This window comes from Xyrauchen texanus, chromosome 26, assembly GCF_025860055.1.
Source record: "Xyrauchen texanus isolate HMW12.3.18 chromosome 26, RBS_HiC_50CHRs, whole genome shotgun sequence".
In the NCBI taxonomy this organism is placed as follows: Eukaryota; Metazoa; Chordata; class Actinopteri; order Cypriniformes; family Catostomidae; genus Xyrauchen; species Xyrauchen texanus.
The window spans coordinates 7,154,374-7,172,585 of NC_068301.1; the positions used below are offsets into that span (position 1 = coordinate 7,154,374).

Sequence of the window (18,212 nt, forward strand, 5' to 3'; positions counted from 1 at the left end):
ATACATCAGTGCTTATAAAAAAATTGTCTTTGTGTGAGATAGAGAATGTATGAGTGTGTTTCAGTGAAACAAAGCTCTTGGAAATAAAAAACATATCCGCATGCATAGTAACAGCGAAAGAAAGAACAATAGCAAATTTGTTTTTTGTTAAGAGAGGTTAAAGAAATATACAGTGGACATCTACAAATGTTAGGTATGGGGAGGAAAATAGAAGTGAAAAGGAGAAATATAAAGCAACCCGGCAAACTGGCTCACACCAAGTGACGTTGCACAGAACAAAGACTTCTTGAGAAAATCCCCCCTAAATTTGATTAGGCAGGCCAACCAGAAACCCAACCACCAAATAAGCGTCTGGCTTCTGAAGCCTACCTTCAATAGAGAAGACTGCAGGAATACTGAGACAAATATGTATTTAAACAGCAAGGAGAAACCCCGCTCCCACATTTAGTGTTTGTATGCCTATGTGTGTGTAAAGGTTAACCTATATTCTTTTTTTTTATGACCAATATCATACTGAATATTTTACTGTTTTTGTCCGAAATGCACAACCGATTTTTAAACGACTTCTAGTTCTGCTTTTTAACACAAAAATAACAAAATAATTATTAGACTACAACAATAAAACATAATATGCATTATATATATTTTAATAGTAACATTAACAATATTATTGACACGTAAAATAAATTGTGACTATGTGGAATGTTTACAAATAGACATTTTGCCATGTGTCATAGACCTGATATTAAAGAAGAAACGATTAAGAAGAAAAGTAAATATCGATACGGAATATCGGCTTAACCAATTATTGGTCTGGAACAAGATTTGGCCATTTATCGCAGACCCGATAATAAAGAACCCATAACCAATTAAAAAGTGTGAATATCGGAAAATTATCTGGTTAACAAATTATTGCTCTGGAATAAGATTTTGCCATTTATCATAAATCCCGATAATAAAGAACCAATAACCAATTAAAAAGAGTGACCATCTGTAAAAAATATCGGCTTAACCGATTATCGGTCTGGAACAAGATTTTTCCATTATTGCGGAGCCGATATTAAAGAACCAATAACCTCTTAAAAGTTGTGAATATCCTAAAAAATATCGGCTTAACCAATTATCAGTCTTGAACAAGATTTTGCCATTTATCATAGACCCGATAATAAAGAACCAATAACCAATTAAAAAGTGTGAATATCATTAAAAAATATCGGCTTAACCAATTATCGGTCTGGAACAAGATTTTGACATTTATCATAGACCGATAATATAAGCGATACACATCTGTACAAACCTTGTCAGTGCGTATGACTGACATTCCTGCATTGTTTTAGTACTCACCGATAACTGTGGCGGCAAGCTCTTTCCTGCCAGAACCCAGGCTGTTCTTCACCTCGCACACAAATGTGGTGTTCACCGTTTCGTCCACATTCCTCACCAACAGCCGGTTCTGATCCACCTGTACTGTAGCCGGCAACTGACCCGATACACTGAGGAACATCAGACAAAAAAATACACTTATTTTCAAGCTAATATTTGCGTCAAGTTAAAAAAATGTATAAGGGATGTCCTGATACCAATTTTTCCTCACAATTATGTCTGAGTAAATGAAATAATTAAATCTTTAAGCAAATGAAAATAGAACAATTGTCTACTTACTATTGTATTTATTTATTATTATTATTATTATTATTATTATACAAAACCTCACAGCACAATCCAAATACAACATTGGTGTTATTTTGTCAAATAAAGTGCTGCACAACAGAGAATCACAAATGCGAGATATTGCTTAAATATAAGATTACTATTATTGATTTATTATTATCATTATTATTAGTCCTACTAATAGTATTACAGTGAATATTACATAACTGCACAGTAGTGATATATTTCTGGCATACTTTTTTCAATTTATATTGAGATTTTATTTTGGCAGAAGCTTTTATTTTGAAATGAGGCACTTTCCGTTTTTGACGGTAGCTTCTCAACACTGGAAAAGCAGGTCACTACGTGACCCAATGTGATTATTAAACTCACGCTACAAAGTGAATTAGCACTCTGCTCACTGTCATCTGCTACAAAAAGAGCATGCAATGCTCATGATGCTGTTTTCTGTTTATGAGCCAAGGAGCTCTCAAAGCTATGAGCAGCCGGTGTTGACACTGGCTTCAAATATTCACTTTGAAGTGCGCAGCACATGCAAACTATATATTTATCGGTTTAATAATCACACAAGGACATAACTTCATTTTAATTTGTGTGCTGAATGTTTACACAGTGACATTCGTACATCAGATGGTACTGTTTTTTATGTTTACTGTATGTTTACAGAGCATGTTTACAAGGACAAGGACAAGTACGTGAGCACTGTATCGGTACCATGACATACCTAGTTTTTATTAAAAAGTACTCATTTGAAGATTTATCAAAGAAGGAATATCTGTTTGTGAACCAATGGAAGACGAAGGGAGTGTTCTGGAAACTTGTTTGAAAACAGTTGTTGCTTTTGCAATTACGTTTGCTGCCATTTGTGGTGCAAAATTACACACTTTAGCTATTGCATGATACACATGTTGTACACAGAGGACAAATTATAGAAAAATCTATCGTGAGGGGAAAGCAGTAAATTTTTCAATGACAGGAATTTTTTCAGCCACTAAGAAGCATTGGTCCATGCATGGTACATGGAGCAGAAGCACCCGCACGATGCGGAGTGACAGGCTTTCCATCAAAATCTGATTCCTTTTCAATCTGTGCAACATACATTTTTATAGGAGATTTTCAAGAATTATGGACAGTTGGACCAGGAGATTTGCAGATCAATGCCACATGTGTTGGAAACAAGATGCGGTCTGACTTATATTCACGAACACCATCTGTCCTTGCTGTGAGGGTGTTAACAGATCAGCCCGCTTATATTTGTGAATCAATATCGTGGAAATCTAAAAAACAATCAAGTGCATTCATAAAAATTTTAGAAGCAAAGTACAAATGCAGACGTTTGAGCATTTATCTGTGCATTAAATCAGTGTTTCATAAAATATAAACAGTACATATTTCTTACGGAAATAATTCTTACATAAATTGTTGCATTCGATTCAATGTTCGAATGGATTTATCAATGATTTACACAGATATTCGGACTCAAGCTGAAATATGGGGTTTCATGACACTTTAATGCACACAAATACGATGGCATGTGACTGATCATTCAAAACATGCACGTTTCTAATTATTCAAATCAGAAAATGTTCCCATTCAATGCAAAACGCGCCAAACAAATCTGTAATGTTGCATCTTTTTGAAGTAACTTGAAACTCCAAAATCGAGCAGTATCCAATATGCAAGCATCTGTTACCCATAGGTCTTGTTAATGTTTTTTCTCAATCTTTATTGATTCATGTTGTCTTTTGTTTTAGTGGGAAAATGAAAGCCAACCAGTGAAGCGTTGATAGGCTGTTGCTGTATTATACTGGAGGCAGAGATACTTTCTCAATTCTGCAGCAATTAGTCTGTGGCTTTTGTTAACAGCAAAACCGTTATCTTTAACTCTGTTGTAGTCATATTGTAGCTACAGTTGAATGATTACATGTACAAGAGCAACAAAACATAAATATAGATATGGAATATGGATTCTGAATGCTAATGAAAACTTTGTGAAAACAAAAGCTCTGCTGTTTGCACAGCTTGCATTGCGATTAAAGCAAAAGTTCATCCAAGAATTAAGATTGTCATTTATTTGCTCACCCTCAGTTCATTCCAAAATAATTTCCTCTATTATAGAATACAAAAAAGGAAACCTTGGCTGAACAATTTCTTTAGCAATAGTTTATATATGGAGGGGAGCACTCACGCCATCCAGGTAACATCAGTGGGTGCTGGATTTGCGTCTGCTTGACAGATCAGAACGGCATCTTTCCGCCCCATATACCAGTTGTCATCATATCCTTCTATCGTCACAGTGGGGGGGTCTAGAAAGGGAATGGGAAAAAGAGAGAGGGATATTCGACTGTAAGTCCAGCATTGACAGAGCAGTTCAAAGGCTGATTATCTTTCATTCTGGGGTGGGAGAGGAAGCTACAGATGTGCTGAAGATGCCAAAGCGAGTGGTGCCCTACAAAGACTCAAAGTACTCTGACACGAGGGAGAGACGCAGAATAAAAGAAAGTGCAAGAGGCGAGAATGTTCCGACAGGCAGGTTTATAAAAGGAACGGTGAAGTTGCAAATCTCTGACATCCCCAAACACTCTAGCTTCAGCTATGCAAACACAGACACCTCTGTAAATAGCTTTTAAGGGGGAAAAAAACGTGAGAAAAGTGTTGAGGCTGAAATATGAGGCAGAGATGCTTGAGTGCATTTTCAGATGAAAGAGGGGGAAGTGAAGTAGAAAAGGTGTTATGAGAGGGATTGTGAGTGAGTGCATTTTTTTAAAGAAATAGTTCCCCAAAATGAAACTTGTGTAATTATATATTCACTCTCATGTTGACCTGTATTACACAAAAAGGATGCTTTTAAATTATGTGCTGGTCGTACTTTTGCATACAATTAAAATCAAAGGGGACTGACTCGTTTTAAGCTTCAAAAAGATGCAAAAGTACTATAAAAAGCATTAAAAGTGGTCCATACAACTTGTGCACTGTTTGTCACTGTCAAAATACAGTGACAACGTTTAGAACGCAGATTTCCTTACACTGAGTAAGTTACTCAAGGGACTAAGAGAAAGCGGTTTAACACACATAGGTTTCTCCATAATGTGGTCATGTAAAGGCATAAGCGTCATTGTAACAGGTGTCTGAAGAGCGCGCATGTGCATGAACAGACCAGATAACAAATCTCATTGGATGGAGCCCAACAACAAATCAACACAGCGGAAAGAATTCAACATTTCTGGGAGTACAGTGGGAAAAGCACATACAATATAAACTATACCCATTTATACACACCCTTGAAAAATATCAACGGTCCCTCACATTTGAGTATATGCAGGTTACGAATGAAAATAGTAAAGTCTTTCTTGGATACCATGTTTGTTATTTGCACAAGCGTTGCAAGAAATTACTTTGCACTGAAGAAAGCTGCTTTTTTATCCCCTTTTCTCCCAATTTGGAATGCCCAATTCCCACTACTTAGTAAGTCCTCGTGGTTACGCGGTTACTCACCTCAATCTGGGTGGCGGAGGACGAATCTCAGTTGCCTCCATGTCTGAGACCGTCAAACCGCACATCTTATCACGTGGCTTGTTGAGCACGTTACCGCAGAGATATACTGCGTGTGGAGGCTTCACGCCATCCACCGTGGCATCCACGCAGAACTCACCACTTGCCCCACCGAGAGCGAACCACATTATAGCGATCAGAAGTAGGTTACCCCATGTGACTCTACCCTCCCTAGCAACCGGGCCAATTTGGTTGCTTAGGAGACCTGGCTGGAGTCACTCAACACGCCCTGGATTCCCTACTCCAGGGGTGATAGTCAGTGTCAATACTCGCTGAGCAACCTAGGCCCCAAGAAAGCTGCTTTCTGACTGAGCATGTATACGGGAGTAAGAGTTCAACGCTTAAACAGTGCATCATTAAGTCTATTTTTTTACTGATAATCTCACCATCTAGTGAGATGGTACCTCGAGAACCACTACGAGTCAGTGAGTTGAACAGATCAATATGAACTGTGAATGAATCTTTCAGACCAGTTGTGAACCCAATCAACAAATTCATTGAAAAGACTCAAATTTAAGCTTTGTTCTTGAACCGGAAATTGCTCCTCCTGTCGTGAATTTACAGTGATTAACAGACAAAACGTTTGGTCTGTTCTTCACAAAAAGCTATCGTATGGCTTCAGAAGACTTGGAATATAGTGCACAGGCCATATGGAGACTTTTATGAAGCTTTTCTTTTGCTTCCTTTTTGAAGCTTGAAATCTCCAGTCCTCATGACAAGTAGCTACTGTACCTTTTGTGTTTAGCGGGAAAAAAAAGTCATACTGATTTGGAAAAACATGAGGGTAAGTAAATGACAGAATTTTCCTTTTTGGGTGAACCTTCAACAGTGTGTGAGTTTGATGTGGATCTTACACTCCACCACCAGCCTCATTGGGAAGCTCTGAGATGCAGACTGCGTCCTCTGATCGACCACACAGGTGATGTCTTTCCCGTTTTCTGCACGAGTCGGGACAATCCGATACTCGCTCTTGACAGTCGCAGTGCCATCGCTCTCAGGCACTGAAGTGTGGTTATAGCGGCCGGATAAGCTTGTAATCCAGGAGATAGCCGCCTCAGGTTTTCCTTGGGCCGCCTCGCAACGTGCCACGACTACTTCAGAAGAGCCGGCCTGCACTGGGACTGGGGCAGCAGAGTTTCTGGGTTTGGCTAAAGGAGAATGAAGGTTTGAAAGAGGTTAAAAAAAAAGCCTAAAACAAAATTGTATTTTAACACAGTCTTCAAATGCGTCAGACAGACTGACATTAAAATAGTAAAATAAACACTGGCAAGCTTTTCAGTAACCTGATGTATATTGGACAGTGTTGGGTGTCTTTTTCTAATATCTTTTTTTTTTTTCAAAAAGGTAGTGTAACACATTACATTTTAAATTCTTGTAATCAGATTACAGTTACTTTCAATTAAATGACTTTTATGTACATTACTTGTGCTAAAATAATAAACGTAAGCATGAGCATAGTTCTAGCAGGGAGATATCGAGATTCATCTATCAGGCCTCCGCTTTAAAAGTCCGGCCAGCTGTCTCTCATTGTTCGCATACTTTGTGTTTTTACCCCCATTCCACCCTATCTCCACCAGCTTAGTCCCGTACTGGGTGGAGGTAAGCTCTGCTCCCCTGCCGTCATCACATCTGGCAGGATCTGACAGTTCAAGCAGCATCTGAGCACTGAACTGTAGGACGGGGCTTACGACAAATTATATATGTATCTTTCATTCGTATTAATTCCAATATTATTGAATCTTTCTGATAGAAGTATAATACATCTAAAGTATGAATTCATATGTATGTCTGTTAGCATTTCTGTAACAGCTGAAGGGTGTGCGACAATGAATGAGGAAATACAGACATTTTGAATTTGAGTGGAAAACCACAAATTTAAGCAAATTGTATTTATTTGAACTTAAATTTAAAATTATTAATAATGTGATTACTTTGTTATAAATTGTAATAAATTATATATTTTGGCACAGTGGCTCAGTGGTTAGCACTGTCGCCTCACAGCAAGATGGTCCTGGGTTCGAGTCCTGGCTCAACTAGGGCCTTTCTGTGTGGAGTTTGCATGTCCTCCCCGTGTTTGCGTGGGTTTCCTCAAGGTGCTCCGGTTTCCCCCACAAGTCCAAAAACATGCAGGTTAAGTGAATTGGAGACTCTAAAATTGCCCCGTATGTAAGTGAGTGAGAGTCCCCAGCCACTAGGGGTTGTGTCAGGAGGGGCATCCGCTGTAAAACTCGTGCAAAATCAAATATATATATATATATATATATATATATATATATATATATATATATGCGGACTATCACAAAGCGGATCCTGCACCTATGTGGGACAAACGCTAGGGAAGAGATAGAGAGTGGATTACTAATTTTGAGTAACTTACCCAACACTGATTATGGAGCCGCCTATTACAAGGCTTCTTATAAAATTAACAAATAAATTGACATGAAATACTGATTTGAACCTAAATAATTTTATTACTTAAGAAAGACTTATACAAGAGACATGAAACTAGCACAGCTACAGTACTTGTATGATATGATAAAAATTACCTTTAAATATACCAGTTCTATAACAAAAACAAGCAATTTAGTGAGCTTCAAAGAAAATATAAGCAATAGGTAACTAGAAAGAGAAAGACAGAGAAAAATAGATATAATATGTTACTTGGTGTACTCAAGAGAAGCAGTGGAGGCTAAACAGAGCAAGAAGCTTGCACACAGCTTGACATGAGGTATAACAAACAGGCAGCTCTGATACATAGCATCAGTCTGAATTTAGCTTAGTCATTCAACTGATGAATAAGGCTAATGGCGGACATTAGCGTTAAAGCAGACAGCAGAAACACTACTGTGAGTAAAGCTAATGTAGTTTACCATGCCTCAGTGTCTGAGCTTTCCAAATTACACTTATAGTAGCTATAGATTCTGCAGCCCAAACCTTGCCTTAAGGGTCTAAGATAGAGCTGGCAATACATTTGACAATATTTTGTTAAGGATATAAAATTACGCATGGTGTCTGTATAATGTTTTCCATATAGTAGACTCATGAACCGAGATGTTAACCAGTTCCAATGATTCCTTCAAGTCTTTAGCGGTCACTCTAGGGTTCTTTTTTACCTCTTTTAGCATTCTGTGGAGTGCCCTTTAAGTCAACTTGGCTGGACGGCCACTTCTAGAGAGAGTAGCCACAGTACTAAATGATCTCCATTTATAAACAATTTGTCTAACTGTTGACAAATTAATATCTAAGCTTTATCTAAACTTTGTAGCCCATTTCCAACTGTATGCTAAGTAACGATTCTTGATCATAGGTCTTCTGTGATCTCTCTTTTGCGAGGCACGGTCCACGTCAGCAGATGCTTCTTGTGAATAGCAAACTCAAAATGTTTGAGTCCTTTTTATAAGTCAAAGTAGCTCCAACACAGACCTTCAATTTCTTTTTATTGATTGGATGCCAGGTGTGCCAGCTCCTGACTCTAATAAGCGTTTACTGACATCATTAGCCTTGGGGTTTTCTTACTTTCTCCACAGCACTGCGAATGTTTAATGGGATGTGTTCAATAAACACAAGAAAGTTTATAATTGATTGTGTGTTGTTAGCTTAAGCACATTGTTTTGTTCATACTTGTGAGGTTGATAAAGATTAGATCACATTTTATGACCAATTAATGCAGAAAACCAGCTAATTCCAAAGGGTTCACATACATTTTCTTGCCACTGTATATTATATTATAATAAACACTCTCTCACTGCTGCAAAAGCAAATTTCTGTAGAAAACACACTATGTGGAAAGCATATAATTTTAACTCATTTTGTAATGTATTTTACTTCATTGTGAACATTCTGAATTGAACAATGTCTGTTTGTTTAAAATTATAATTTGTTTGAAAATGGTATCAATAAGGATCATTGAAAAAAATAAACCACCCTTTTGCAATTTTAGTGCAAATAAACAAAATCTGAGGTATGGTGTTTATCAAATATACAGGTATATATATAAAAAAAATGTAAATACATTATTTATTAATTATTTCCCTCCCTTTTTCTCCCCAATTTGGAATGCCCAATTCCAAATGCGCTCAAAGTCCCAGTAGTGGCGTATTGACTCGTCTCAATCCAGGTGGGGGAGGACGAATCTCAGTTGCCTCCACGTCTGAGACCGTCAACCCATGCATCTTATCACGTGGCTTGTTGAGCTCATTACCGTGGAAACGTAGCGTGTGTGGAGGCTTCACGCCATCCACCACGGCATCCATGCACAACTCAACACTCGCCCCACCGAGAGCAAACCACATTATAGCGATCACGAGGAGGTTACCCCATGTGACTCTACCCTCCCTAGCAACCGGGCCAATTTTGTTGCTTAGGAGACCCGGCTTGAGTCACTCAGCACACCCTGGGATTCAAACTAGCAAACTCCAGGCGTGGGAGCGAGTTACCCAGGCCCCCCAAATACAACATTTTTAACTATATTTGCATAGCCCTAGTCTAAGCAAGTATGCTGTTCTGTCACAGCCTAAAACTTGAGCCTATAATTATTTTTTGTGAAGCACCCTGTGGCCTATGAACAAAGCCTTGTAACTTACCCAGCATGATAAGAGTGGTGGTTCCCTGCTCGTTTCCACTGGGGTAAGTGGCAAATTCGCAGATATACCTGCCTGCATCAGTCATCCTCAGATTGTCGATTCTTATGTAGGGGTTCTCCAGGGAACCTTGCGTGAACTTAACTCGCCCTTCAAAATCTTTATTAGGGAAACTCGCTCCATACGTGGGGTGGAACACAGCAATGTTCTGTCTATCACCTTCATTACGCTCAAACATCCACGAGACCTGAAAAACAGAAAGAAATGATGGAATGAAGAACCAGCATTAAATTAATCAGGATTCAACAACAAGGAAACTCGGAACCGTCACGCCCTAATGGGCCAGTGGTGCTTTGTTTCTACCTCCTACTTTTGATGATCATGTGCATGTGTTTTCTGCCTTGCAAACTTTTGGATTTATGTGATAGAATATTGAACATTCATAGTGAAACTTGGTGTTGCAAATTGTGCCAAGATCAATGTCTCCAAGGTAACGTCAACAAACTGGCTGATATAGATGAGGCTTTACTGATATTGTGAGAATGACTTGACACTTTTAATCAAAATAATTATAATTACTAACCACAACCAGGCTGGCTGATTCTTATTATTGAGCCCTGTCTAAGCTGAGCTACATCTACCGAATCATCAAATCTAAGATAATTCACCCACATCTTTATTTTACCTGTGTGAGCTTGGTGCTTCCACTGTTGGTGAACTCACAGCGTAGATTGACAGACCCATTCGGATATGCCGTGACTTCATATTCCACTCGCACACGCTGACTCCAGACCACTGAGTGAAAAAGAGAAAATACAAAATAGGGAAACATTAGAACATTCCACCATCGCAGCTTAAAATCTGCAGCGAATCAGGAACAAATCAAATTTCAGAAAATGAAAGCCAGACATCAGCCTCTCACTAATAAGAAACACACCAAAGTCACTCTTTGTTATTCTTGTGCTCGAGCTTCCTCCAGGGAAAAAAGTGCAGCCTGATTACAAACTCACAAGAGCTCCGTGGCTTGATATCTATTGACTGAATGTGCAGACTGTCTCAGCATGAGACTTATCCTGCTTTGATTGCCCATATTAAAAAAAGAACAATCAATCTACATGACTATGGATACAGATCAGAGCTGTGTTTAAGAAATGCTTCTGGATGAGAAGCATTATTAAAGCATTTACAATAAAAATACACATGAAAATTCATTATAAAAATACAAATTATGTTCAAAACTATGATAATTTAAACAGAGTGATTTTTTTATTATATATATATATATATATATATATATATATATATATATATATATATATATATATATACACTCACCTAAAGGATTATTAGGAACACCTGTTCAATTTCTCATTAATGCAATTATCTAATCAACCAATCACATGGCAGTTGCTTCAATGCATTTAGGGGTGTGGTCCTGGTCAAGACAATCTCCTGAACTCCAAACTGAATGTCAGAATGGGAAAGAAAAGTGATTTAAGCAATTTTGAGCGTGGCATGGTTGTTGGTGCCAGACGGGCCAGTCTGAGTATTTCACAATCTGCTCAGTTACTGGGATTTTCACGCACAACCATTTCTAGGGTTTACAAAGAATGGTGTGAAAAGGGAAAAACATCCAGTATGCGGCAGTCCTGTGGGCGAAAATGCCTTGTTGATGCTAGAGGTCAGAAGAGAATGGGCCGACTGATTCAAGCTGATAGAAGAGCAACTTTGCCTGAAATAACCACTGCTACAACCGAGGTATGCAGCAAAGCATTTGTGAAGCCACAACACGCACAACCTTGAGGCGGATGGGCTACAACAGCAGAAGACCCCACCGGGTACCACTCATCTCCACTACAAATAGGAAAAAGAGGCTACAATTTGCAAGAGCTCACCAAAATTGGACAGCTGAAGACTGGAAAAATGTTGCCTGGTCTGATGAGCCTCGATTTCTGTTGAGACATTCAGATGGTAGAGTCAGAATTTGGCGTAAACAGAATGAGAACATGGATCCTTCATGCCTTGTTACCACTGTGCAGGCTGGTGGTGGTGGTGTAATGGTGTGGGGGATGTTTTCTTGGCACACTTTAGGCCCCTTAGTGCCAATTGGGCATCGTTTATATGCCACGGCCTACCTGAGTATTGTTTCTGACCATGTCCATCCCTTTATGGCCACCATGTACCCATCCTCTGATGGCTACTTCCAGCAGGATAATGCACCATGTCACAAAGCTCAAATCATTTCAAATTGGTTTCTTGAACATGACAATGAGTTCACTGTACTAAAATGGCCCCCACAGTCACCAGATCTCAACCCAATAGAGCATCTTTGGGATGTGGTGGAACGGGAGCTTCGTGCCCTGGATGTGTATCCCACAAATCTCCATCAACTGCAAGATGCTATCCTATCAATATGGGCCAACATTTCTAAAGAATGCTTTCAGCACCTTGTTGAATCAATGCCACATAGAATTAAGGCAGTTCTGAAGGCGAAAGGGGGTCAAACACAGTATTAGTATGTGTTCCTAATAATCCTTTAGGTGAGTGTATATGTAGTGTGTGAAAATTATTTCTATCTATTTCTCAAAAACAACATTTCCACCACAACGAAAGATGTTGCCACTAGTGAAGTTTTTTCAAAAGCAAGTGTACTTAATCAAAAAAAGTGAGGAGCATGCTCAAGATGACATATAAGAGACAAGTAATGTTTGGAGAAAAAGAAAATTCAAGGTAAATACTGTGTGCAGAATATTCTTATTGGGTGTCATTTCCAATATGCACAAAGTGTGACATTAATGTGTATATTTTTTTATATAAAATATATACTAAGAAATTAATTTTGGAAGCCAAAAGGAGCTGGCCATTTTAATTTGAAAACATTAACCATTTCCACCACAGAATTCCATTAAACCCAATACAGAATTTTACCATAGATGTGGTGGAAATTACACTATAGTGTGAATATCCATAAAGTTTTTAGAATAACAAAAATGACAAATCTCATTTGATGCATGTACATACACTGTTGGACATTGTTTGTAGACAACTTGTTTGCTTTCTAGAAATACATAGTCCTAAAAGTGCCTGAAGTTGAAGAAGCACCTATATCTCCATGGCATTTCCATAGGGAAAAGTTTTGCAATAGTTGCTATAAAGATCTAATTTACTGTACGTGATCAAAAACAATACCTCACAACTAGGATTTTAATCTTGTGTGTGTGTGTGTGTGTGTGTGTGTGTGAGCGTGTATTTATCACTTTGTGGGGACCAAATGTCCCCATAAGGATAGTAAAACCCGAAATTTTTGACCTTGTGGGGACATTTTGTCGGTCCCCATGAGGAAAACAGCTTATAAATCATACTAAATTATGTTTTTTGAAAATGTAAAAATGCAGAACGTTTTCTGTGAGGGTTAGGTTTAGGGGTAGGGTTAGGTTTAGGTTTAGGGGATAGAATATAAAGTTTGTACAGTATAAAAACCATTATGTCTATGGAAAGTCCCCATAAAACATGGAAACACAACATGTGTGTGTGTGTGTGTGTGTGTGTGTGTGTGTGTGTGTGTGTGTGTGTGTGTGTGTGTGTGTGTTACATAATTATTAAAATGAGACTTTGAGCAATACAGACTCTCGTAACAGCGGGGCTTCTGCATATTGAAAATTACATTACACAGTTGCTTGCAAAAGCTAGAATTTAAGTAACTATTTTCTTTTTAATTTTCTGAAGAATATGTGAGTGGTGTTTGCCCATGCAAAACTGCCTGCAGCATGCTAGGGTGTTAAAGGTGGTTGTCAGGGCATGGCTCGGTGGTTGCTAGGGTGTTGTAGGTGGTTTCTTAATGGCCTAAGTAAAAAGAGCCCTTCCCCATGTCACTGATATTCTCTTTCCTAGATATGGCTCGAGTCCCTCCTTTAATATACATTTTTAGTCTGCCAGGCAAGACTCATAAGTCCAATGGCTTAGAAAAGTAATAGAACCACTATCCCAGTATCATTCATGTCTGTGAAACAACCAATGCATTTCATATTTGAAGTTACATTTTTAGGTGTTTTTTGATTTGTTCAAATCTCTAAACCTGTGTATGAGCAATAATAATAGTGATTCCTGCCTTTCTTAAAATGCTTTTACGGTCCCTTGTACTTTAACAAAACAGTAATGTAATCACAACATCATGATAGGAAGCTGTAAAAACCTACAGGTATAAAAGTAAATAATCATACATTCATAACACTATAAAATCAAGCACTGACATTGTAAATTCAATAGCCTGGTAATGCTTGTTTTGCAGTATTTGAGTCAGACCGAACACACTGATGGTAATTGACACTACATTGCTGTGCCAGTCATGGTCCTTTCAAAGAAATCTTTCTTTTGACCCAATGGGCATGATTCCAGACGCAGATCTTTGTGTCGGCACAATATTCACTTGTAGAGAACAACAAGTTCAAGTTTTTAACAAATCATTCACTCTCTCTTTGCTTTCTCGTCTCCTCACCCGCCAAATACAGAGGCAGGTTAAAATAAACAATCTGTGTTTTTGGTTGGGTAGTCTGTGAACTCCCGTGGAGAGTGAAGCGAGAGAACTCCAGCTCAGAGCTACTGGAGTCAAAGGTCACCAAGCAGCATGAGAGCTGCTCCTCATACACCTAAGGATATCTTGATGATCACACATACACAAACACATACTGTATACACACACATACACAAAACAGCTGCACTTGAAAAAATACAGAAATATTATCACCGCACTCAAACACACTCAAAAGAAAGGCCTTCAATTGCTCTGCACCCTGGAGAGGATTTGATCTATTAAATGCTGGGTTGCCACTAGCCTAAATTAAACTATACATTAACAGAGCTCAACTCTGTTGTACTAGGAATGCATACTTTCAAACAATCACCATCAAATGCAAAAGCATTCCTGGCTCACTCTATAATCCCTCAACTGTATCAAAAAATACATCTCTGCCATACAAAACTGAACTATAACGAATGCAGCTCAGTTTATATTCCACAATGGCATTCAAGTATGACCTCTGACTTGCAAGCCTCCCACAAGTGGGATCTGTTACTTTATGCAGACTGAAATGTATATTATCTTCATGCCCACATAAGATGCCAACTATTGCTTTTACTGTGGTGTACATGTATCTGTGTTTACAATCCCTAATGGCTCAACATAAAGTACATTTACATTTATGCATTTGGCAGACGCTTTTATCCAAAGCGACTTAAAGTGCACTTATTACAGGGACAATCCCCCCAGAGCAACCTGGAGTTAAGTGCCTTGCTCAAGGACACAATGGTGGTGGCTGTGGGGATCGAACCAGCGACCTTCTGATTACCAGTTATGTGCTTTAGCCCACTACGCCACCAATGCAATGCGTCTGAGTCAACAGTGGTCATGACAGGGAAATCATTTGAAGAGAATCTTGCTGAGCAAGTTAGTTGGCATTAGCTATACTGTCGACACGTTTACCTGAATATTAACACATCCAGGATAGCTGGATGTAATGTCCACAAAGGAGTGCCAAAAGAGAGTTGAGAAGCAAGTTGTTTTGAGCTCTACAGGCTGTAATACAATAAAGAGGGAAGCATATTTGATAAACTGTGCCACCCTAACCCAAACCTAAACCTAACTACCAGTGGGGAAATAATGTAATATTTGTGAAACAAATGCAACCTCCGAATCCCGCTAGTCACTGATTATGCGAGCGCGATAACTTCCTGGTTTCAACACAAGACCCGAACCTGGGTCTTCCATGCTGTCATGCTATAAAAGAAGATAAACACAAAATTTCAAATAGTAAAGGAAGCTTGTTAATAAGTCGGCATTATGTGGCCAATACTAGGGCACTGAAACTCTCGGAAACAACATGGCGATGTGATCATTATGAAAACTGGCAGTAGAACAATATTGTTTTTTTGCAAACATCCACTAAAGTGCCTATTGTGGCAATGCTGAGAATGCAATGCATACTTCTGTTGCATTACAAATTGCGTTCTGACACATTTCTAAATGCAAAAAAAAAATAAACACGAAATTAAGCTTGCGTAGCTAGATCCGACTGCGCTCACATATTTGCTTAAATTTATATATATATATATATATATATATATATATATATATATATATATATATATATATATATATATATATATAAAATGTATATATATATATACGCGGATGGCAGCCATGGTTTGGATCTCTCCAATTCTTTAGTTGTTTTTGTTTTTTTGCCCTGTGTTTAGTAAATGTCTTTCAATCAGTTTTACCAGGGACGAACTGTTGAACATTCAGCAGCACATACCATACAATCTTTACCGGTTTTGGACTATTGAGACGTTTTGTAAATAAACGGATGAATGAAAATAAAATGGACGAACTACATCTCCTCATCCATACAAAAAAGTACTTTTCAATCCCTGCTTCACAGTAACCTGGCTGAGTGAAGCCATTCCGGAGAGCTGTTCAGAGCGGATCGCATTGCGGAGACACATGTGCATGAATGCAGCACTGTAACAGCTGGCTGATCAGATCACAGACATGGAGCAACAATACACGGACTCATTTATTATTATTCTTTGTGATTTTAACAAAGCTAACCTCACCCGTGAACTTACAAAATACAGACAGCTCATTACATGCCCCACCAGAGACAGAAATACACTGAATCACAGCTACACAACAAGAGCAGCTTTGGGACTTTCTGATCACTGTCTGGTTCATCTACTTCCAACCTAAAGGCAGAAACTAAAATCATATAAACATGTAGTAAAGACTATAAAGAGTTGGACCAATGAAGCAGAGCTGGTACTACAAGTCTGCTTTGTCTGCACTGATTGTAGTGTATTTGAGGCTGCAGTCACCAATCTGGACGAGCTCACAGATACTGTGACATAATTTATCAGTTTCTGTGAGGACATGTGCTATAAGGAAATCAGAATGGCTAAAAGAAGCTAATCTGATAAGATGAAAAACAAGATTTCAGCTAACAAGCCTGCATCAGTGTGGAGAGGCCTGAAAGATTTTACTAACTTCAAGACACCATTCCCCAACACTGTACGGAACAAACAACTGGCTGACGACTTGAATGTGTTTTACTGTAGATTTGAAAGGCCCATTCTCACACCCCACACCTGCACTGACCTTCAATTCACACAAGCATCAACACCTCCTGCAACCCCCCTCCTGCTACTCAATCTGCACTTAAGATCTTTGAAGGGAGGTGTGCCTTATCTTCCGTAAACTAAAGAGAAAGAAAGCATATGGCCCAGACGGTGTTTCACGCACTTGTCTAAAATCCTGTGCTGACCAGCTTGCCCCCATCTTCAATCAGATCTTTAACAGATCACTGGAGCAGTGTGAAGTTCCCTCTACTTCAAATGCTCCAGCATCATTCCTGTCCCAAAGAAACCCAAAATCACAGGACTTAATGATTACAGACCCGTCACTCTGACATCTGTGGTCATGAAGTCATTTGAGAGACTAGTGTTGGCCCACCTGAGGGACATCACTGGACCCTTTGTAAATCAAAGAGGTCTGTGGATGACACAGTCAACATGGAATTGCATCATATCCTGCAACACTGTACAGACCAGGGACTTATGCAAGGATCCTTTTTGTGGACTTCAGTTTGGCTTTCAACACTATCATCCCAGCTATTCTCCAGACTAAATGACACCAACTCTCTTTTCCCAAGTCTATCTGTCAGTGGATCACCAGCTTTCTGATCAGCTAGTGAGACAGGGAAAATTCACTTCTAGCACATGTATGATCAGCACTGGTGCCCCCTCCAGGGATTTGAACTGAACATGCTCAAAACAGTGGAGATTATAGTGTACTTTAGGAGAAACACCCTAACATTGACCCTCACCATTTTACAGCTTTGGCAGACGCTTTTATCCAAAGCGACTTACAGTGCAATTATTACAGGGACAACCCCCCCGGAACAACCTGGAGTTAAGTGCCTTGCTCAAGGACACAATGGTGGTGGACGTGGGGTTAGAACCTGTGACCTTCTGATTAACAGGCCTGTGCTTTAGCCACTACACCACCACCACTCACATTTTAAACAGCACTATGGCAGCAGAGGAGTCATTCATGTTCCTGGGCACTACCATCTCACAGGACCTGAAGTGGGAGATCCACATTGACTCCATTGTGGAAAAAGGCCCGACAGAGGTTGTACTTCCTTCGCCAGCTGAGGAAGTTCAAATTGCCACAGGCGCTGCTGATACAGTTCTACACAGCTGTCATTGAGTCTGTCCTCTGCACTTCAATAACTTTCTGGTTTTGTTCAGCTCCGAAATTGGACATCAGAAGAATTCAAAGTACAGTTCTGACTGCTGAATGTATTATTGCTTGCCCCCTGCCCTCCCTTCAAGAACTGTACACATCCAGGTTGA

At 39.1% G+C, this 18,212-nt stretch overlaps 1 protein-coding gene across 2 annotated transcripts in view; it reads right to left on the minus strand.

The window, feature by feature from the left end:
* Nucleotides 1–18,212, minus strand: part of LOC127619846 (nectin-2-like) — a 183,794-nt gene that overhangs the window by 87,601 nt on the left and 77,981 nt on the right. For both annotated transcript variants that reach the window (XM_052092862.1, XM_052092861.1), the window contains exons 2-6: nt 10,489–10,598; nt 9,807–10,050; nt 6,078–6,371; nt 3,860–3,977; nt 1,345–1,493 (exon numbers count right to left, since the gene is read on the minus strand). In XM_052092862.1, the coding sequence (XP_051948822.1) occupies nt 1,345–1,493; nt 3,860–3,977; nt 6,078–6,371; nt 9,807–10,050; nt 10,489–10,598 (915 nt within the window). The remainder of the gene's footprint in view (nt 1–1,344; nt 1,494–3,859; nt 3,978–6,077; nt 6,372–9,806; nt 10,051–10,488; nt 10,599–18,212) is intronic.